This window comes from Tamandua tetradactyla, chromosome 20 (genome assembly GCF_023851605.1).
Source record: "Tamandua tetradactyla isolate mTamTet1 chromosome 20, mTamTet1.pri, whole genome shotgun sequence".
Taxonomy (NCBI): Eukaryota; Metazoa; Chordata; class Mammalia; order Pilosa; family Myrmecophagidae; genus Tamandua; species Tamandua tetradactyla.
In genome coordinates, this window is record NC_135346.1 from 59,774,552 (window position 1) to 59,798,773 (window position 24,222).

General features: G+C 38.6%; 1 protein-coding gene across 8 annotated transcripts in view; it reads right to left on the reverse strand.

Moving 5' to 3' along the window:
* Window positions 1–24,222, reverse strand: part of PHYKPL (5-phosphohydroxy-L-lysine phospho-lyase) — a 35,645-nt gene that overhangs the window by 4,658 nt on the left and 6,765 nt on the right. For 7 of the 8 annotated variants that reach the window (XM_077137813.1, XM_077137820.1, XM_077137817.1 and 4 more), the window contains 3 exons: window positions 23,912–24,091; window positions 23,377–23,459; window positions 22,902–23,127 (listed from right to left, as the gene is read on the reverse strand). In XM_077137813.1, coding sequence (XP_076993928.1) covers window positions 22,902–23,127; window positions 23,377–23,459; window positions 23,912–24,091 — 489 coding nt within the window. The remainder of the gene's footprint in view (window positions 1–22,901; window positions 23,128–23,376; window positions 23,460–23,911; window positions 24,092–24,222) is intronic. The other variant, XM_077137818.1, reaches the window with a different exon arrangement.

The following is a 24,222-nucleotide window of genomic DNA, read 5'->3' on the forward strand; positions in this document are numbered from 1 at the left end:
CGGAATGAGGTCCTGATATTTTAAAATATAAAAGACTTCACCCCAAACTCTCAACTTCTGACAAAACAAAATAGGCACACCCAGCCACACTGGGCCTGGCAGCAGCAACTCCCTTCAAGCACCTGGAAGATGGTGATTGATTTCTCTCTCCTGCCTAGTCCTGAAGGCATCTCCTGCAGACCAGCTATATATGTTATAAATTACTGCCTTTAAAACTCTTTATTAAGGCATAATTTATACATTAAACTGCACATGTTGAAGGTGTAGTTCGATGAGATTTGACAAATGCATACACTGAGGAATCCACCACTACAATGAAGAGACAAAATATTTCCTTCAATCCCCGAAGTTCCTCATCCCACCCCGGCAACCATGAATCTACTTTCTGTCACTACAGTTTGCCTTTTTTTAGCTTCTCCTCTAAATGAAATCATATAGTATGTACCCCTTTCCCTTTGTGCTTGTCTTCTGATCAACATAATGCTTTTGAAATTCATCTACACTGTTGTGTGGGTCTGTAGTTCACTGCTCTTTATTGCTGCATGGTATTCCATTTTATAGACATACAGTTTGTTTATCCAATCTCTCTAATGACAGTCTTTTGGGATGGTTTGAATTTTTGGCTATTATGAATAAAATTGCTATGAACCTTCACGCACATGTTTTTGTGAAAACAAATGTTCTAATTTCTCTCGGGTACATACCTAAGAGTGGAACTGCAAGGTTATATGATAAAGTATGTTTCATTAGAAAAAACTAAATGCAGAACTTTTCAAAAGTGGTTGTATCATCTTACATTCCCACCATCAATGGATGAGAATTCCAGTTACTCCATATACTCACCAATACTGGGAATGGTCAGTCTTTTTAATTTTTGCCATCCTAATGGGTACATCCTGGTATCTTGAGACCGTCTTGAAAACTTGCAGGCAGAGCCCCATGCCTGAGACCATAGTTTCCCAGGTATGAAGCCGCTTCCTGATATGTTCAAGACAAATTACTTACGGAATGTACTCAGGGAATGAACTGAGTTTACTTACTATATACAGTAGTGAACTAGGTAAAAGGTAGGGGTGTTGGTCTACCAATAACAACTTTGGTTTAGAATCAGGACCTGCCCCAAGTGTTGAACCAGCAAGACTGATGTTTCCTTCCCCCATGATCCTCCCTCCTTCCTCCAACTCCTCAGCTTGCTGCTGTTTGTCTGGCCTTCTCTCAAGGCAGTCTTCACAGAGGAATCTACGACCCAGAAAAATTAGCTCACAGGGCAAGACATTTGAGGAATATAATTATTTTAAAAGAAAATTTACAGCATACTGAATAATGGATTTAGCAGAAGCAGATATGTAAGTAAAGGGTAATCAAGTATTAAAGGAGCTTAATATACTATAAGAAATACAGAAGATATTAAAAATTGAAATGAACACAAAAACATAAGCAGATAAATGAGATTTGAAAAATACTATAGTGGAAATAAAAGTGCATTAGATGGGGTAAACGCAGAATGGACACTGCTGAGGAATTGTGAACTTACAGACCAGAGTGAGAAAATTCCCAGAAGGAAGGAGGATGAACAAAAACATGTGAAATATAAAATAAAAGCAAAGAAATAGGGAAGACAAGCAGAATTACTAATATCTGGATAGCAGGAATCCTAGGAGTAGAAAATAAAGCGGAAAGATGCAGATATCTGAAGAAATACTGCAAACAAATTTGCTGGAATTAAAAAGATGAACTACCTCAATTGTAAGAGTTCATAATGCGCCCGAGAGAAAGAGAAATCCACAGCTGGCTACATTAAAAGAAAATTTAAATTATCAAAGACATAAAGAAAATTCTACAAGCCTACAAAGAGAGAGAAAGAGAGTGTGTCCAGATCATGCACAAAGGAACAAGAATCAGTGATTCAGGGTGATGCCAGGAAAAATGGTGGAGTGAGGCCCTTCCAAATATTATGATAATGCTAACTAAAATAGTCAAAATAAACTTTTTTAGAACTCTGGAAATTAAAGACTTGCATTAATCTGGGAGACATTTATTCAAGAAGAGCTGATGTCTACAAAAGCAGTGAACTCTGGGGTATTTTAACTCCCCCTATTCCATGTGGGAGCCCTGAAAACCTGCAATCACAGTGAATACCAATAGCCTGGCAGCCACAGGAAGGGGGTGGGGAATGGCACTGAAGCAACTTCAAAACCCCACTCCCAGAGAACTGTCATTATTTGACCTCTCTGATAGTTCCCCAGATGACCCTGCATGCAAGGCTGTCTATTTGATTTAGAAGTCACCCAGTGAGACCAGCCCTTTCCCTGTTGTGGGGGATTGTTGAATATCATGGCTGTTTGAAGAGATGGATAATAGTTGGGGCAAACAATAGGCTAACCAAAAAAAAGTTTAAAGGGAAAAGCTGAGGAATAAGACATTCATTGGGGACTTGAAAAGCTCTGCTATCTTTCTGGGAATCTAGAAGGCCATACGTATGTGTCAGGCTGGCTTGTGCCCCATACTATGTGTGAGCTCAGAAGAGATCAGAACTCTAATCTGTCTGATAGTGACCTAGGGACCTGCTGTCCTAGAACTTGCTTTGTATGTAGAATGAGGCTCACCAAGCTCTCCTACAGAAAACTCTGGGAGAGCAGTTAAGTGGCTGTCTGGGGCAAGGGATTGCTGGCTGTAGGATATACAGTGCAGTGCCTGGTGTCATGAAGAAACTGTTTCCTAGGGAAGAGGGGACAATCAAATCTGTGTAAATGGAATTCCCAGGGTAACATGCACATGCCCAAGACAAGAAACATGTGCAGAAAGGATCGAGGAGGCCCCTATGCTTTGGTCTGGGGCTATTTTCTAACTCACAGATAAGCTTTGAAGAAAACCCCTCACATAGGTCAATCTAAAAAATCTGGGGAAGGAGTTCTCTCTTTTTTTTTGTTACTTCCTGGCACTCAAGGAATGCTGTAACATAACACTAGCTGGACACCAGCTTAAGAAATAGATGCTTCAGAACCTAAATTCCAGCAACAGCACATAATTAAAATATCAAAATGTCCAGGCTTCAACAAAATATTGCAAAACATACAAAGAAACAGGAAGTGATGGCTCAAAGAGCTAAAGGAAATTAGGAAAATGAAAGATGAACACAATATCAGTAGAGAGATGGAAATTATGAAAAAGAATTAAAAAGCTGAAGACCAAGGTAAGAGAAATATTAAAAACTACCTATAGTGGTGGAGCTGGCAGCAGAATCAGAGAAGCTGAAGGTAAGATAATTTGAAATCATTCAGTCTGAGGAGTAGAAAGAAGAAAGATGAACAAAAGTGAACAGAGGCTGAGGAACCTGTTGGACACCATTAAACATACCAGTATATAATATACACTAGAAGGAAAAATCTGAGAGGACTGCATGGTAGCCATGACAAACTCTGGGATCTGTCCTATAACTTACTTGTTGAAGAGTGCTTTGAAAACTATTGCTTTTTTCTTACTTTGCTTTGTATATATGTTATATATACAATGAGGGAGGAGAAAAAACAAAAAACGCAACAAAAATAAGGGAGAGAGTAAGACATTCCAAGATAAACAAAAGCTGAGGGAGTTTGTTATCACTAGATTGGCCCTATACATGCTAAACAGAGTTCTGTAGGTTGAAAAGAAAAGCTACTAGAAAATATATCAAAGCTGCATGAAGAAATAAAGATTTCTGGTAAGGTAATGGCATGGTAAATATAAATACCAGTACTATTGTATTTTTGGTTTGTAACTCCATTTTTTTTACTCCTACAGGATCCGAAAGGCACACACATAAAATGTAGTGATAAATCAGTGGTTTTGGACTCAGTGTATGAACATGTAATTTGTGAGAAGACTACATAAAGGTTCGGGGATGGAGGGATATAGGCATACAGTTGATGTACACTATTAAAGTTAAGTTGATATCAAAGCAAATGAGATTGTTGCAGATTTCAGCTGTTAAATGTAAGCCCCATGATAACTACAAAGAAAACAATCAGAGAATATGCAAGCTCATAGAGAAATTGAAGTACCTGTTTGTGAAGGGTTGGGGATACAGGGGGAATTGGGAGTTAATAAATAATGGGTGTGCTGATTAGAAACTTTTGAAAAGCCATGTTCTTTTTCCTAATCCAGTCTTGTGGGGCTGACCTGTTGTTGGGTAGGATCTTTCTGATTAAGTTGTTTCCAAGTATGGGTGTTTAGGTGGTTTCCATGAAGATGTGTCTCTGCCCATTCAAAGTGGTCTTAATCTGCTTACTGGAGTCCTTTAAAAGGGAACCAGTTTAGAAAAAGCTCAGAGCTGACATAGAGACATTTGGAGATGCAGAAAGAAAATGCCTTCATGGAAGCTGTTTGAAACCAGAAGTCAAAGGACCAGCAGACATCAGCCACATGCCTTCCCAGCTGACAGGTGTTTTGGATGCCACTAGCATTTCTTGATTCAAGGCATTTTTATCTGGATGCCTATAGTTTGGACATTTTTATGGCCTCAGAACTATAAACTTGTAACTTAATAAATCCCTTTATAAAAGCCAACCCATTTCTGGTATATTGCATTCTGGCAGTATCAGCAAACTAAAACAAGGGGTGTAGGGTTTCTGTTTGGGTAGACAGGAAAGTTCTAGTAATGGAAGCTGGTGAGAATACCACAACATCATGAATGTGATTAATCCCACTGAATGGTGTGCATGGAAGCAGTTGAGATGGGAAAGTTTATGTTGTATATATGTTTCAACAACAACAACAAAAACCAGAGCAACTAAGGAGACAATGACAATTAAATGCAACACATAATCCTGGACAGGGTCTAACAAGGGAAGAGAGAAGGCTCAAGAGGACATTATTGGGACATACAGAAAAATTGCAATGCAGAATATAAGATATGTATCCTGCAACATTAAATTTCTTGAACTTTCTAGCTGTACTTCAAGGATTTACCTAAGTGAATATTCTTGTTCTTAGAAAATGTACATGGTAGTATTAAGTGTTCAAGGAGCATGATGTATACAACCTACACTCAAGTGTTCAGAAAATGAATTGATAAAGAGACAGATGTGTGTGTATATATATATATATACACACACACACACACACACACACACACACATATATACAGAGATCTATTTATCTACCTATATAAAGATATACTTATGGAATAATATGGTAAATGTTGCAAAATGTTAAAATTGGTGGGTATGGGTATCTGGTGGGACAGGGTTAGGCTGGAGCTCTCTGTATGGGGTTTGCATTATTTTTGCAACTGCCTTGTAAGCTTGAATGTATCTGAAATAAAATCATATGGAAAAGAAAAAAGAAAAAAGAATATTTGAAGAAATAATAGTTAAAACCTTTCCAAATTTGATTTTAAAAAAAAACAACAAAACTACGAAGCCACACATATAAGAAACTCAACAAATTCCAAGGGGAATCAACTAATGAGATCCACGCCAAGATACATCATAATCAAAATATGAAAAGCCAAAGATCAAGTCTTGAAAGTTCCAACAAATAGGTGACTCATTATGTACAATGAATCCTCAATAAGATGAATAGCTGATTTCTCATCAGAATCCATGGCGTTTAGCAGGCAGTGGGATAACATATTCAAAACAATGAAAGAAAAAGTGTTTCCTATATTCAGGAAAACTATCCTTCAAAAATAAAGGTGGGGAAATACATAAGACTTCCGGGTCAAGATGGCGGCTTAACAATGTGCACATTTTAGTTCGTCCTCCACTCCAGAACAACTACTAAATAACCAGAAACAGTACAGAACAGCTCCTGGGGCCACATCAGTGACCAGACACACAGTGTACCCCAGCCTGAACCAGCTGGACCAGCTGTGAGCCCCCACAGAACCGTGAGTTCCCAAAGCTGTGGCGGCCAGTGCCCCTCCCCCACAAGCTGCTTCCCAGAGAGGAAAGGAAAGGGGCTTTACCAGCAGCAGGGACTGAGCACAATCAAATGCCAATCGTGGAACTAATTAACAAATTCTGACTACTAAAAATAGGCCCCAAGCTTAGGTGAACCTGGTCAAAGCGGAGGTTGCTCATTTTTGCCCTGGCGCCAAGGGGGCAGGGCTGACGGAAAAGGGGGGGAAAAAAAGAAGGAAACAGAGGTTTTTGTGGCTGTGTATCTACAAAGGCTTGACTACCTTTGGATATAGCAGCAGGACTTTTCAGGCTGCAACTGCCCCAGGAACAGGCAGAAGTGAACTCTTTTGGGGGCTTGTCTGGAGCCTGTGCCTCACCCTGGGGAGGGGTGAAGCCCAACTCAGGTGGAATCCCTCCCTCAAGGAATTCAGACCCCAGGGCTTGGTAATTTGAAGCCATTAAAACCAGCCTACAACCTCTCCTCTGTCTCCACCACACCCCCAGCAGGGAGAGTGTGCCAAAGTTAAAGGTACCGCATCATCTTATGCTGGTGGGACCTGCAGGCAGACAAGCACCACATACTGGGCAGGATAAGAAAAACAGAGCCCAGAGACTTCACAGGAAAGTCTTTCAACCTGCTGGGTCTCACCCTCAGGGAAAACCGATGCAGGTGACTCTTCCCTCCTGATGGGAGGCCAGTTTGGTCTGGAAAAATCTGGCTGGGGTCTATAATATCTAAGTAGACCCTCCTAAGTGTGTGTGTGGGAAAGGCACCACACAAGCAGGGCAAGAAACAAGAAAACAAGAACTGAAAAATTCTCCTCTGTTAAACAAAACTTAAGCTAAAGGTTCAGGTAAAGCTGAACTGAATGTCAAAGAACAGATAGACAACAAATTCATCCAGCAAGAAAATCCTAGGTAAAAGAAGTGAAAGCAATCTCCAGAATAAACTAATTAAGGCAATTAAATGCCTAGGCGCCAGCAAAAAAATAACAAATCACACTAGAAAAATTGAAGATATGGTCCAGTCAAAGGAACAAACCAACAATTCAAATGACATACAGGAGCTGAAACAATTAATTCAGAATGTATGAACAGACATGGAAAACCTCATCAAAAACCAAATCAATGAATTGAGGGAGGATATAAAGAAGGCAAGGGAAGAACAAAAAGAAGAAACTGAAAGTCTGAAAAAACAAATCACAGAACTAATGGGAATGAAAGACACAGTAGAAGAGATGAAAAAAACAATGAAAACCTACAATGGTAGATTTTGAGAGACAGAACATAGGATTTCTGAACTGGAGGATGGAACATCTGAAATCTGACAAGAAACAGAAACTATAGGGAAAAAAATGGAAAAATATGAGCAGGGACTCACGGTATTGAAAGAAAATATGAAGTGCATGAATATACATGTTGTGGGTGTCCCAGAAGGAGAAAAGAAGGGAAAAAGAGGGGAAAAACTAATGGAGGAAATTATCACTGAAAATTTCCCAACTCTTATGAAAGATCCAAGAAGTGCAGCGTACCCCAAAGAGAATAAATCCAAATAGACATACTCCAAGACATTTAATAATCAGAATGTCAGAGGTCAAAGAGAGAGAATCTTGAAAGTAGCAAGAGAAAAGCAATACATCACGTACAAGGGAAGCCCAATAAGACTATGCATAGATCTCTCAGCAGAAACCATGGAGGCGAGAAGACAGTGGGATTGTATATTTGAATTATTAAAAGAGAAAAACTGCCAACCAAGAATTCTATATCCAGCAAAATTGTCCTTCAAAAATGAGGGAGAAATTAAAACACTGTCAGACAAAAAAATCACTGAGAGAATTTGTGACCAAGAGACCAGCTCTGCATGAAATACTAAAGGGAACACTAGAGACATATATGAAGACAGAAGAGAGAAGGGTGGAGAAGAGTGTAGAAAGGAAGACTAGGAGTAGGTAAAAAGAAGGAAAATTAGATATGACATATAAAATCCAGAAGGCAAAATAGTAGAAGAAAGTACTACCCATGCAGTAGTAACACTGAATGTTAATGGATTAAACTCTCCAATCAAAAGACATAGTCTGGCAGAATGGATTAAAAAACAGGACCCATCTATATGCTGTCTCTACTCAAAGGACACGAGGCCAAGGACACAAACGGACATTTACACACCAATGTTTATAGCAGCATTATTAACAATTACCAAGAGATGGAAGCAGCCAAAACATCCATCAACAGATGGTTGGCTAAATAAACTGTGACATTTACATAAGATGGAATATTATGCATCTGTAAGACAGAATAAAGTTATGAAGTATGTAACAACATGAATGGACCTTAAGGACATTATGCTGAGTGTGATTAGCCAGAAACAAAAGGACAAGTACTGCATGGTCTCACTGATATGAACTGACATTAGTGAATAAACTTGGAGTATTTCCTTGGTAACAGAGACCATCAGGAGATAGAAATAGGGTAAGATAATTGGTAATTGGAGCTGAAGGGATACAGATTGTGCAACAGGACTGAATATAAAAACTCAGAAACGGACAGCACAATATTACCTAACTGTAATACAATTATGTTAAAACACTGAATGAAGCTGCATATGAGAATGATAGAGGGAGGAGGGCTGGGGCATAAATGAAATCACAAAGAAAGATAGACGATAAAGATTGAGACGGTGTAATCTAGGAATGCCTAGAATGTATAATGATAGTGACTAAATGTACACATTTTTAAAATGTTTTTGCATGAGGAAGAACAAAAGAATGTCATTACTGCAGTGTGCTGAAAATAATGGTACTTAATATTTTAAAATTTCAACTAATGTGTGAGACTAAAGCAAAAAATGTTTATTTGGTCCAAATCTATACTTTGACTAGTGCATCTCCTAATATAATTTATGTAGATAGTTGATTGAACACCTTAAGTACATGGAACTTTGTATAGGACATGAGATTTTGTTGGTTTGTCCAGGTGATGCCCTGATGAATCCCAGAGTGATTTGATCAATGAGTGGAAAAGTATTTGCAAAGTCCCCTTCGGGGAATGGTGATAACGGGGGAAAACTCAACTTTCCCAAGTTGAATTCTTGATATTCTCACAAGCAGTGTGGACAACCAAAGCTATAGGCTGAACCCCCAGTCTTGGGGTTTGTTCATATGCAACTTAACCCCACAAAGGATAGGTCAAGCCTACTTAAAATTAAGCCTAAGAGTCACCCCCAAGAGAACCTCTTTTGTTGCTCAGATGTGGCCTCTCTCTCCAGCCAACACAGCAAACAGACTCACCACCCTCCCCCTGTCTATGCGGGACATGACTACCAGGGGTGTGGATCTTCCTGGCAGCGTGGGACAGAAATCCCAGAATGAGCTGAGATTCAGCATCAAGGGATTGAGAAAAACTCTAGGATGAGCTGAGACCCAGCATCAAGGGATTGAGAAAAACTCTAGAATGAGCTGAGACCCAGCATCAAGGGATTGAGAAAACCTTCTCAACCAAAAGGGGGAAGAGTGAAATGAGACAAAGTGTCAATGGCTGAGAGATTCCAAACAGAGTCGGGAGGTTATCCTGGAGGTTATTCTTATGCATTAAGTAGATATCACCTTGTTATCCAAGATGTAATGGAGAGGCTGGAGGGAACTGCCTGAAAATGTAGAGCTGTGTTCCAGTAGCCATGTTTCTTGAGGATGATTGAATAATGATACAGCTGTCACAATGTGACTGTGTGATTGTGAAAACTTTGTGTCTGATGCGCCTTTTATCTACCTGGTCAACAGATAAGAGGAACATATGGAATAAAAATAAATAATAGGGGGAACAAATGTTAAAACAGATTTAGTTTGAAATGCTAGTGATCAATGAAAGGGATCAGTAGAGGGTATGGCCTGTAAAATTTTTTTTTTCTGTTTGTTATATTTTTCTGTTGTCTTTTTATTTCTTTTTCTGAATTGATGCTAATGTTCTGGGAAATGATCATGATGATGAATATGCAACTATGTGATGATATTGTGAATTGCTGAGTGTATGTGTTGGGAATGTTTGCTTCTTGTAATTTTTTTTAATTAATAAAAAATTTTTAAAAAAAGACTGTAAATGCCTAGATTATTAAAGAAAGATCTCAAATCAATAATCTAAACTTCTACCTTAATAAACTACAAGATCAAGAACAAGCCAAACCCAAGGAAAGCAGAAGGAAGGAAATAATACAGATTGGAGTGGAAATAAATCAAATAGAGAATACCAAAGCAATAGGGAAGATCAATAAAGTTGATTCTTTGAAAAGATCAATAAAATTGACAAACCTTTATTAGATTGACCAAGAAAAAAAGATTTGAATGACTAAAATCAGCAGTAAAAAGGAGATATCATTCCTGACATGTTTTTAATGTAAATGAAAGCAGAGGGATTAGAAAGGAATACTATGAACAACTATATGCCAATTAATTAAGATAAGCTAGGCGAACTGGGCAAATTCCTAGAAAGACAAAATTTGCCAAACTGACTCAGGAAGAAATAGAAAACGTGAGTAGATATATAACAAAAAAGAGGTTGGAACAGTAATCAAAAAAACTTCCCATAAGGAAAAGCCTAGAGCCAGATGGCTTTACTGATAAACTCTAACAAATATTTTTAAAAAGAATTACAAAAAAATAGAAGGAAGAATGCTTCCGACCTTATTTTAGAAGGTATGTATTCCCCTGACATCTAAACCAGACAAAGACATCACAAGAAAACTACATATCCCTTATGAACACAGAGGCAAAAAATCCTCAAAAAAAAAAATATATATATATATAATTATACACACACACACAGGTAGACAAATTCGCAGCATATCAAAAGAAATATACAGCTTGATCAAACAGGGCTCACCCCAGGAATGCAAGGCTAGTTTAACATCTGAAATCAATCAATGTAATACACTATAATAATAGAATCAGGGGCAACCCCCACATGATTATATCAATAGACACGACAAAACATCTAACAATATCCAACAACTTTTCATAATAAAAAAATTTCAATATACAGGAACATCTGGGGAAGAGGCACAGCAGGAAGCTCTGGGACCCAGTCCTTGTACCAAGGCAACTAATGGACAGGTAGGAACTGTCTGAACTAACTGCTTTGAGACTCCAGAGGCCAGAAGAGCGCTGTGCAGCATCCAGGGAAGAGTGGGAGAGAGAGGCTGAAAAATTAGTCGAGACTGTAAATTGCTCTTTCCACAGTGTAGCTACTAGGACCCATCCCCCACTCTTGTGGCAGGCCATTGTGGGGTCCAGTCCCTGCCAGCTGTTGGTGACAGGAAGGGCCAGAAAATTCTTCTCCAAGAACAGGGGTAGGCATGACCAATGACAGAACATGCCTCTGGATTAGTGAATTTGGATTGCAGGGTCCTGGCTCTGAGAGCAGTTATTGTTTCAACCTGCCCTGGACAAAGGTGGCAGCAGCTATTGCTTCAACTCTCCCCAGACAGGGATGGAAGTAGTGAAGATTTAAAGACACAGCGTTTCCTCAAGGCTGCAGGGGGGAGTTCGCTGAAGGGCAAATCTGCCAGGCTGGCCAGGGGAGCTCAGGTTTGGGGAGCTGTTGGATAAGTTTTTGGTGCCCTTCCTGACCTCCTCCACAGGGCACTTTGGAAACAATCTGTGCCCCCTTCATGAATCACTAGTCCTGTTTTGTCTGGAAAAGACCAAAGTGGGAAAGTCCTCCCCTGGCTGACTCTTCTTCCAAAATTTTGGTTTTTACTGATCTTCTCTATTGTTTTGCTACTCTCTATTTCATTTATTCCCACTCCAATCTGTATTATTTCCTTCTTTCTGCTTTCCTTGGGTTTAGTTTGCTCTTAATTTTATAGTTTATTAAGATGGAAGTTTAGATTATTGATTTAAAACCTTTCTTTACTAGTCCAGGACAAGACAGAAGCTCAGTAACACAGGGAAAACCCTGGATGCTGTGTTCGCCTTGGTCAGACCTTCCTGACAGGAGAGTTGAAGCTTAAGAAAATTTCTGTCTTATCACAAGCTGGTTACAAAATGAAGAAATAGACACCCCAGTGAGTAAATCCCAGAGTTAAATGTAGAGAATGCAATAAAAGACTACAAGACCAAGAAATAGAAAATGATGGCTCATCCAAAGGAAGAGAACAAAAATACAGCAAACACCAATGAAGAAGGTGAGAATGTGAACACACTGAAATAAGTCTTTAAAAAGATGATTTAAAAACGCTTAGGAGAGGGTGCACAGGTGGTTCAGTGGTAGAATGCTTGCCTTCCATGCAGGAGACCCAGGTTCGGTTCCCAGACCATGCACCCACCACCCCACACCAAAAAAAAAGGCAAGCTTAAGGGCATGAAGGAAAGTACACAGTAAGATCTACAGGATATCATGAAAGCAATGAATGAATAATATGAGAGTCTAAGTAAAGAGATAGAAATTTTAGAAAGGAACCAAATAGAACTACTGCAGTTGAAGACCACAATAACTGAAATGAAAAATGCCCAGAGGGTTTCAAAAGCAGTTTGGAGCTGGCAGAAGAAAGAATCAGTGACGACGACGAGATACTTGAGATGACTCAGGCTGAGAAGCAGAAAAACGAAGAACTATCAGAAGTGAAAATAGCCTAAGATACCTTTGGGACAGCATCAAGCACACCAACACACACCTTATGGAAGTTCCAGAGGAGAAAAAGAGAGAAAGAGGCAGAAGGAATAGTCAAAGAAATAACGGCAGAGAACTTCCACAACTTAGCAAAAGATGTGAATATGCACATCAAGAAGCTCAAAGAACACTAAACAGAACAAACATGAAGAAAAATACACCATCATATATTGATTACACTACCAAATGCAAAAGACAAGGAGGGAGTTCTGAAAGCTGCCAGAGAAAAGTAATGTGTTATATATAAGGGAGTCCAAATTAGGCTGAGTGCCGATCTCTCACCAGAAACCATGGAGGCAAGAAGGAAAATAGCAGCCAGCCAAAATTTTATATCCAACAAGATTCTCTTTCAAAAATGAGGGAGAGAGATGGGTTTGAGCCCTGATGCCTGCCCATGTGAGGAAAAAAAAAAAGAGGGAGAGAGGGTGCATAGGTGGTTCAGTGATAGAATGCTTGTCTTCCATGTGGGAGAACCAGATTCAATTCGCGGACCATGCATCACCTCCCCACAAAAGAAAAATGAGGGAGAGATTAAGAAAGCTCAGATAAACAAACGATGATGGTGTTCATGATCACTAGACCTACCCTACAAGCAATGCTAAAAGTCAGTCATAGAATTTATATGGAAGGATAAGGCAGACCAAATAGCTAAAGCCATCTTGAAAAAGAAGAATGAAGTTGGAGGACTCATATTTCTGATCTTAAAACTTATTACAGGGTGGGCCATGTTGGCTCAGCAGGCAGAGCCTGCTGGAGACCCGGGCTCAATTCCTGGTGCCTACCCACGCAAAAAACAAAAACAAAACAAAACAAAAAGAACTTATTACAAAGCAGTAATAAAAACAGCATGGTACTGGCACAGAGACAGACATAAACCAATGGAATGGAATTGAGAGCACAGAAATCAACCCTTACATTTATTCCCAACTGATTTTTGACAAGATGGCAAAGACTACTCATTTGGGAAGAAAGTTTCTTCAATAAATGGTGCTAGGAAAATTGGATCCCCATTTGCAAAAAAAAAAAAAAAGAAAAAAGAAAAAGGATCCCTACCTCTTACCATATAGAGAAATCAACTCAAAGTGGATCAAAGACGTAATACAAGAGCGAGAATAATCAAACTGCTAGAAGAGAATTTAGGGAAGCATCTTCAGGACCTTGTGTTAGGCAATGGTTTCTTAGACTTTACACCCAAAGCACAAGCAACAACAAAAAGAGTAGGTAAATGGGACCTCATCAAAATCAAAAGCTTTTGTTTCTCAAAGGACTTTATCATGAAAGGAAAGAGATACCTATAAATTGTGGAATTGTAACCCATTGTAACTCTGAGATCTATTCTACAACTAATTGTTGAGATGTACTTTGAAATTTATCGCTTTTATGTATATAAGTTACTGGAAGAGAGGGAGGAATGTAACAGAGAAGGAGACAGGATTTAACAGATGAGTATGACTGCTGAATCATTATATTGATATTTCTATTGGTCTCCAGTGTCTTGGAGCAGCTAGAAGAAAAAATGAGGAATCGTGGCATTGTAGCCCATACCAAACTTTTAAAAATCTCTTCTATGGCTTCGTGTTGAAATGTACTTGGCAATCTATTGCTTTTTTGTATATATGTTATATTTCACACACACACACACATACACACATAAACACACACACAAACATTAAAAAAAAAAGACAACCTATGCAATGGGAGAAAATATTTGGAAACCACATATCTGATAAAGGATTACTATCCACTACATTTAAGGAAATTCTTCAACTTAACAATAAAAAACCAAACAACCCAATTAAAAAAATGGGCAAAAGATTCAAACAGACATCTCTCCAAAGATATACAAATGCCAGAAACACAAGAATATCATCAGCCCTTAGGGAAATGCAAATCAAACCATAATGAGATACCATTTCACACTCATTAGAATGGCTACTATTAAAAAAAAACAACAGAAAATAACAAGTCTTGGAGAGGATGTGGAGAAATAGGAACACTCATTCATTGTTGGTGGCAGTGTAAAATGGTGCAGTCGCCGTGGAACACAGTTTGTCATTTCCTAAAATGCTAAGTATAGAACTACCATATGACCTAACAATCCACTTTTAGGTATATACCAAAAAAAAAACTGAAAGCAGGGTCTCAAACAGGTATTTGCACACTGATGTTCATAGCAACATTATTCACAATTGCCAAAATATGGAAGCAATCCAAGGGTCAGTCAACTGATGAATGGATAAATAAAATGTGGTATATGCATACAATGGAATATTATTCAGCTGTAAAAAGAACGAAGTCCTGATACACGGACAATATGGATGAACCCGGAAGATGTCATGTTGAGTGATACAACTGAGACAGAAAAGGACAGATATTGTATGATCTCACTGATTTGAAGCAACTAGAATAAGCAAGCTCATAGAGCCAGAATCTAGAATATAGGTTACCAAGGGATAGGGTGGGGAGAGAGAATAGGAAGTTAAGGCTTAAAATATACAGGGTTTCTATTTGAAATGATGGAAATGTTTTGGTAATGGAAAATGATGATGGCAGCACAATAATGTGAACACAAGTAATAGCACTGAAATATACATCCAAAATATGTTTAAAGGGGGAAATGTTAGATTGCATATGTCGTAGGTTAAAAAAATTAAAAAAGACCCATGGAACTATACTATACAAACAATGAACCCTAAATTAAACCATGGACTTTAATTAATAGTACAATTATAAAAGTGTGCTATTATCAATTGTAACAAATGTTCCATACCAAGGCAGGGTGCTGGTGGTGGGAAGGTATATGAGAATCCTGTATTTTATGCATGATTGTTCTGTAAACCCAGCTTCTCTATTAAAGGAAAAAAATTTTTTTTCAACATACGGTTCTCAATTACTAAAAGGTTAAGTAGAAAAGAAAAGAAAAAAAAAATAGGAAAAACACTAGGAAGAATATAGAAGATTCAAACAACACAAATAACAAGTGTGACCTAACAGATACTTATAGAGTTCTGCCACCAACATTTAGAGAACAAATTTTCATCATAAAAATGGATCTAGTATCAGATCACAAGGATAGCCTCATCACATTTTCCAGAATAAGTTTCAAAAGTATCATAGAAGACACAGCCTCTGACCTCAAGGCAGTTATGTCATAATAATAATAATATTTGGAAAATTTAAAATTGAATGGTGATGCAGCAGTCCTCAAGCTTCAGAATGGCTTTATGCCCTTAAAAATTATGGAGGACCCTAAAGAGTTTTTGTTTATGTGGGCTATAGCTAGCAATATTTACTGTATAAAGAAATAAAACTGAGAAATTTATAAAACATTTATACACTCATTCATTTAGAAATAATAAAGTATGTCATTTAAAATTAACAATAAACATGTTATAAATAATATATTTTTATGATAAGTAAGTTATATTTTCAAAAAAATAATTTAGTGAGAAAGTTGGCCTGGTTTTACCATGTTGCAAATCTCCTTAATGTCTGGCTTAAGAGAAGACAGCTAGATTCTCATCTCTGCTTCAGCATTCAAGCTGCTGTGATCTTACACATCATGTAGCCTCTGGAACACTCCAGTGTACACTTGTGAGAGAATGAGAGTGAAAAAGGCAAATAAACTGTTAGAATGATTATAGAAAATAGTTAGTAAATTGCGGACCTCTGAAAGGGTTTTGTGGACTATCAGAAACCATATTTTCAGTACTTCTGCAATAATGAAATATTATCACTTAAAATTTGTATGGTACAGCAAAAGCTGTGCTTTGAGGAAACTGGTAGCTGTAAATATTTATATTAACGAAGAATAAAGTCTCTGTTATAAGAAATGAGAAAAAATAAGAGAACAGATCAAAGAAAATAGAAGGAAAAAAAAAAAGGGAGAAGACATAAACAAACACCACCATGAACGAAAAGAAGGACATAATGGTAAAGATGAAAAAGATATTTAGAAAATACAATGATAACCATACGTCAACAATTCTGAACACTTGGAGAGATGAAAGAAATAAACTCTCAGGAAATATAATTTTTCAGAACTAACCAAGAAGAAATGAATAGCTTGAAGAATCCTATATAATTTTTACAGAAATTGAATCAGCAAGTAAATACCTTTCCACAAAGAATACTCAAGACCTAAATGGTTTTACAGACAAGTTTCATGAAACTTTCAAGGAAACAGATCATCATTCTAATTTCAAGTAAAAGGAAAAGAGGAAATACTCCCCAACTCATTCCACAAGACAAGAATGACCTGGCTACCAAAACTCAAGATATTATGAGAAAAAAATTCAAATCACACTTTACTTCTGAAAACAAATGCCAAATTCATTAATGAGATATCAGCAAGTAGAACCTAACAGTGTAAAAAAATAATATTCCATGTCCAAGGTGGATGTTTTCCTAGGTATGCGAAAATTATTTAATACTATAAAATTCACAAATATACTTCACCATTTTAACAGATAAAGAGAGAAAGAAATTACCTAAATAGATACATTTTAAAAAGGATAAAGTTTAACACCTATTCATAGTAAAATCCTTAGTAAATTAGGAATAGAAGATTTCCTAACTTGTGAAAGAATATTTATTAAAAATTAACAGCAAACATCATCATTCTAAATGGAAAAATATTATAAACATTCCTATTAATTTAGGACTAAGACAAGTGTGCCCTCTGTCACCATTTCTATTCAATATGTATTGGAATTTTTCACATTGTGATAATACAACTATCATTATTTGGAGATGATGTGATTGTTTATATAGAAACAAACAAATAAAAACCCACCTACAAATTATTAGAAATAACAGAGAAGAGTTTAGCAAAGGAATTAATGTAAGACTAAAATACAAAAGTCAGTACTTCATATACCAGCAGCAAACAGACACAAAAAGAGAAGATACCATTTGTGATAGAAAGTATCATTTATCTAGGAATTAAATCTAATGATATGTAAGATCTCCACAGGAGAAATTGTAAAACATGGAGACTTATACCACATTCATGGATAGGAAGTTTTCAATATTGTAAAAAAAATCCTCTATAGATTCAATGCAATTTCCCAATCAAAATCCCAATAGGCTTTTTCATAAAATGTTTAAAGATGGGGAAAAACTGAAAACTTTCCCCCTAAGATCAGGAACAAGACAAGGAACAGATCAGGGAGAAGACAAGGATGTCCATACTGTTATTCAACATTGTGTTGGAAGTTCTAGCCAGAGCAATTAGACAAGAAAAAGAAATACAAGGCATCAAAATTGGAAGGAAGAAGTAAAACTCTCACTGAGTCTGCAGATGATATGATATGTTGAAAACCCTGAAAAATCCACAGCAAAACTATACAGCTAATAAACGAGTACAGCAAACTGGCAGGTTACAAGATCAACACTCAAAGATCTGTGGTGTTTCTATACACTAGTAATGAACGCTCTGAGGGGAAAAATCAAGAAAAATATTCCATTTACAACTGCAACCAAAAGAATAAAATATTTAGGAATAAATTTGACTTAAGAGACAAAAGACATACAAAGAAAACTACAATAAATTGTTAAAAGAAATGACAGAAGACCTAAATAAAAGAAAGGGCATACTGTGTTCATGGACTGGAAGACTAAATATAGTTAAAGATGTCAATTCTACCTAAATTGCTTTACAGATTCAATGCAATACCAATTAAAATCCCAAAAACTTACTTTTCAAAAATAGAAAAACCAATAACCAAATTTATCTGGAAGGGCAGGGTGCCCCAAATAGCTAAAAGTATCCTGAGGAAGAAAAACGAAGTTGGAGGTCTCACACTACCTGACTTTAAGGCTTATTATGAAGCTACAGTGGTCAAAACAGCATGGTACTGGCACAAAGATAGATATACTGACCAATGGAATTGAATAGAGTGTTCAGATATAGACCCTCTCATCTATGGACAATTGATCTTTGATAAGGCAGTCAAACCAACTCACCTGGGACAGAACAGTCTCTTCAATAAATGGTGCCTAGAGAACTGGATATCCATATGCAAAAGAATGAAAGAGGATCCATATCTCACACCCTACACAAAAATTAACTCAAAATGGATCAAAGACCTAAACATTAGATCTAAGACCATAAAACTGTTAGAAGAAAATGTAGGGAAATATCTTATAAATCTTATACTAGGAGGCGGTTTCCTAGACCTTACACCCAAAGCATGAGCATTGAAGAAAGAAAGAAAGAAATGGGAACTCCTCAAAATTAAACCCTTTTGTGCATCAAAGAACTTCATCAAGGAAGTAAAATACAGCCTACACAATGGGAGACAATATTTGGAAATGATACATCAGATAAAGGTCTAGTATCCAGAATATATGAAGAAATTGTTCAATTCAACAACAATAAGACAGACAAACCCAATTACAAAATGTGCAAGAGACTTGAACAGATACTTTTCAAAAGAGGAAATACAAATGGCCAAAAGGCACATGAAAAGATGCTCAATTTCCCTGGCTATTAAAGAAATGCAAATCAAAAGCACAATGAGGTATCATTCACACCCACCAGAATGGCCATTATCAATAAAACAGAAATTGACAAGTGCTAGAGAGGATGCGGAGAAAGAGGCATACTTATCCACTGTCGGTGGGAATGTCAAATGGTACGACCACTGTGATAGGCAGTTTGGCGGTTCCTCAAAAAGCTGAATATAGAATTGCCATACGACCCAGCAATACCATTGCTAGGTATCTACTCAAAGGACTTAAGGGCAAAGACACAAATGGACATTTGCACACCAATGTTTATAGCAGCATTATTTACAACTACGAAGAGATGGAAACAGCCAAAATGTCCATCAACAGATGAGTGGCAAAACAAACTGTGGTATATACATACTATGGAATATTATGCAGCTGTAAGACAGAATAAAGTTATGAGTATGTAACAACATGGATGGACCTTAAGGACATTATGCTGAGTGAGATTAGCCAGAAACAAAAGGACAAATACCGTATGGTCTCACTGATATGAACTGACATTAGTGAATAAACTTGGAAAATGTCATTGGTAACAGAGACCATCAGGAGACAGAAATAGGTAAGATATTGGGTAATTGGAGCTGAAGAGATACAGATTGTGCAACAGGATTGATAATAAAAACCCAGAAATGGACAGCAGAATATTACCTAACTGTAATACAATTATGTTAAAACACTGAATGAAGCTGAATGTGAGAATGATAGAGGGAGGAGGGCTGGGGGCACAAATGAAATCAGAAACAAAGACAGACGATAAAGACTGACGGTATAATCCAGGAATGCCTAGAGTGTATAATGATAGTGACTAAATGTACACATTTAAAAAATGTTTTTGCATGGGAAGAACAAAGGAATGTCATTATTGCAGGTGCTGAAAATAGATGGTAATTAATATTTTAAAATTTTAACTTATGTGTGAGACTAAAGCAAAAAATATTTATTTGGTACAAAATTTATATTTCGACTAGTGCAGTTCCTAATGAAACTTACGCAGACAGCTTAACTGAACACCACAAGTACATGGAACCTTGAGTAGGGCATGAGAGTTTTTGTTGGTTTGTCCAGAGTGATGCCCCGATAAATTGCAGAGCGATTTGAACAGTGAATAAAAAAGTATTTGCAAAGTCCCCTTCAGGGAATGGTAAGAAAGGGGGAAAATTCAACTTCCCCAAGTTGAGTTTTTGATATTCTCACAAGCAGTGGGGACAACCAAAGCAACAGGCTGAGCCCCCAATCTTGATGTTTGTTCATACAAAACTTAACCCCACAAAGGATAGGTCAAGCCTACTTAAAATTAGGCCTAAGAGTCACCCCCAAGAGAGCCTCTTTTGTTGCTTAGATGTGGCCTCTCTCTCCAGCCAACACAACAAGCAAACTCACCACCCTTCCCCTGTCTACGTGGGACATGACTACAAGGGGTGTGGACCTTCTTGGCAACGTGGGACAGAAATCCCAGAATGAGCTGAGATTCAGCATCAAGGGATTGAGAAAACCTTCTCGACCAAAAGGGGGAAGAGTGAAATGAGACAGTGTCAATGGCTGAGAGATTCCAGAGTCGAGAGGTTATCCTGGAGGTTACTCTTACGCATTAAGTAGATATCACCTTGTTAACCAAGATGTAATGAAGAGGCTGGAGGGAACTGCCTGAAAATGTAGAGCTGTGTTCCAGTAGCCATGTTTCTTGATTGAATAAGATATAGCTTTCACAATGTGACCATGTGATTGTGAAAACTTTGTGTCTGATGCTCCTTTTATCTACCTGGTCAACAGATGAGAGGAACATATGGAATAAAAATAAATAATAGGGGGAACAAATGTTAAATTTAGTTTGAAATGCTAGTGATAAATGAAAGCGAGGGGTAAGGGGTATGGTATGTATAATCTTTTTTTTTTCTCTGTTTTCATTTTATTTCTTTTTCTGTTGTCTTTTTATTTCTTTTTCTGAACTGATGCAAATGTTCTAAGAAATGATGAATATGCAACTATGTGATGATATTGAGGATTACTGATTATATATGTAGAACGGAATGATATGTTAATGTTTTTGTTTGTTCTTAATTTTTTAAATTAATAAATAAATTTTAAAATAAATAAATAAATAAATAAATAAATAAGGGTATGACCCCGCATGGAGAAATGCAACCAGTGAAGGTTAAGCCACTGAGGCAGGACAGAGGGATGTTTGCTAGACTAGGTTCCTGTTTTCCTGTGCATCACTATTCTTACTCATCTAAGTTCTTTCCCCTGCCTCTCTCTATACCTAGTTGTTACCTAGTAGCTGTAGTAGGCATTGTTGCAAAAAGGAAAAGAAAAAGAAAAAAAGAGTATTGTTACTAAATTAGATGGCACAGGGAATGGAAAGATCCGGGCCACTGAAAACCAAGAAGTGGTTTTCACCACCTGAGTGATGTGGCCACCAGAATACTGAGCGTGGTCTGCTTAAGACCCTGCCACATCCTCTCCGGTTCACAGCAGTGACCTCCAAACTGCTCCCCTCTCCAAGTGGTGGCATATGAAATGCAGGGATGGGAGTAGCTGAAAATGGGTAAATTCTGGTTTGTGGAGATAACTCATCAATAAAAACTGTATACTGTGGTGGAAAAAAAAAGTTAAAACACTTAATAAAAGATACAGTAACTTTTAGACCTTGGAGTAGGGAGAGATTTCTTAAACAAGACACAAAAAGCACTGTCTATAAAATAAAAGATTGATATGGTTGACTATGTTAAGAACTTTTGGACGGTACAATGGTGGCTCAGTGGCAGAATTCCTGCCTGCCATGGCAAAAAAAAAAAAAAAAATTAAGAACTTCGGTTCATCAAAAATACTTAAAAGAGGCGTTAATACAGGTTATAAATTGGATGAACCCATTCACAATAAAAACAATTGACAAAGGATTAGTATCATGAATACACAGATATTTGTGTGTGTATATACTATGTGTGTGTATACATACAAATCCACAAATCAGACAAGCATTAAGAACAATCGAAATCTGGGCAAAAGACACAAGCATTTCACAGAAGAGGAACTATATGAAAGACATACAAAAATAGATTGCTCCACATAATTTGAAATTAGGGAATGGCATTTTAAGACTACAATGAAGCACCATTTTATACCCACTTGACTGGCAAAAATAAAAAGTTGTTGAAGAGTTTCTGAACCAACAGAATCTCTCTTACGCTGCTGGGATGGGCTCGTAAACTACTTTAGAAAACTGATAACATGACCTCTTACGATGGAGGGTGAATACAAACACTATGACCCAGAAATTCCATTTAAGCATATACCTAAGAAAAACTCTGGCACCCACACAACAAAGACTTGTAAAAACTGTTTCTAGTAGCAATGTTCCTGATAGCAAAAATCAAGAAACAAAACCAAAGCACATCAACTGGAATGGATGAATAAATCATGTGCATTTACACAGTGGAATATTATAAAGCCATCAAAACAAATGCACTTCCATGACACAGAATGTGGGTGGCTACAGAACATCTGTGTTGCCTAGACTGAGCCCCATACACATCTTAATCGGCTCTTTAGCTCCAGCACTTGGAAGACAGCAGGCCTCATACTGTGTGCAACATAGACTTCCAGATGCTGACCTCAGGGAGCTTGCAGTCAGGTCAGAGAAAGTAACAAAACATTTAAAAAGCTAGCATCTATCCAAAGGCTGTCAAAAGGAACCAGTCCGATGAGAAATATAGAGAGAGAATGCAAAAGTCCCTCAGCCAAAATTCCAGCAGAAGCTGCCTACTCTCTGCTCCCCAAGGACACGCTGACTGCCTGATTCTGCAGAGCTCAGTGCTGCTCCCCTGCCCTGCAGCTGTCACTCACCGTGTTGAAGTACTCGACGCCAGTGGCTTCAAATGCCCTTGCCACAGCTTGTGTCGTTGCCACACAGGCGAGAGGGTGGCCGTTGCCAATGGGTTTGCCCATGGTGACGATGTCAGGGACAAAGCCCCCCCCTTGCAGTTGGAAAGCCCAGAAGTGCTTGCCTACTCGGCCAAAGCCAACTTGAATCTCATCTGCAACAAAGACCCCGCCAGCCCCGCGGATATGCCTGTGTAGAGGACAGAGGGCAGAGGGGGGGCTATAGTGAGAGTGGGCAAACAGGAGTAAGGAGAACTTGCTGGAGTAAGGTTGGGGGCTTCTGGCAAATAGCTGACCTTCTTGGGGCCAGTAGTCTGCAGGGTATGGGTCTCAAACTTTTGGCACGCAGGCCAGGCTGAAGCTGGAGTTTGGAGCAAAGCTTGGGAAACCCCACCACTGTTCTGCCTTCCTTGGGGCAGATACCCTCCCACCCACTCACTCTGCCACTTGCAGGAAGTATCCGGCAGGGGGGATGATCTGTCCTCCCACGCTGGGCAGGGACTCCGCGAAGAACGCTGCAATCTGTGCACAAGACAGGACGTCTGGGACGCTTCCATAGAAGTGCCAGGTGGTGGCAAAGCTCATCCTGCCAATGCTGGCTCCGGGCTGGCTCGCGGCAGGATGGGTTATGGCCATCACGGTACTTCTGCTTTGGCCTTCATATCACATCTGAGGGGTCTGTGACTCTGTTTTCTTTGAGGCCTCGAACCAACTTTCACCACCCAAAGCCCAGACCCCTTGGACTCAGCATGCCCCCAAACTAAACTCCCTGCTTTCTCCCTGGTAAATCTGTACCTTCCCTTTGTCCCCTATCCGGTAACTTGCTCCTGTTCACTCTCAACCCAGGCCCAAATTCAGCCCCCATCCTGGACCCCCTGCCTCCCTCATCAGTCCCCACAGCCCACAACTCGACCTCCGTAACGTTTCTGGAGTCCACCCCTCCCCCTCCACTAGCAGACCTGCCTGCTTCTAACCTGGACTCGCTGCAGCCCCTTCCTGGACACACTGCTTCCCGTCTGCCCTCCAATGGACCACCTGAGTGATGTGGCCACCAGAATACTGAGCGTGGCCTGCTTAAGACCCTGCCACATCCTCTCCGGTTCACAGCAGTGACCTCCAAACTGTGTTCTGCCTTGGAGGAGCTTTGGAGTCCACTGTGGAATGAGGGAAGAGTGAGGGGTCAGGGAACTGGCACCCACTCCTGCTGCCAGTGGGACTAAAACTTCTCTAGCCATGTTTAAGAGCTGGGTGACGAGCCCCTGAAATGCACAGGCCTGGGGGACCC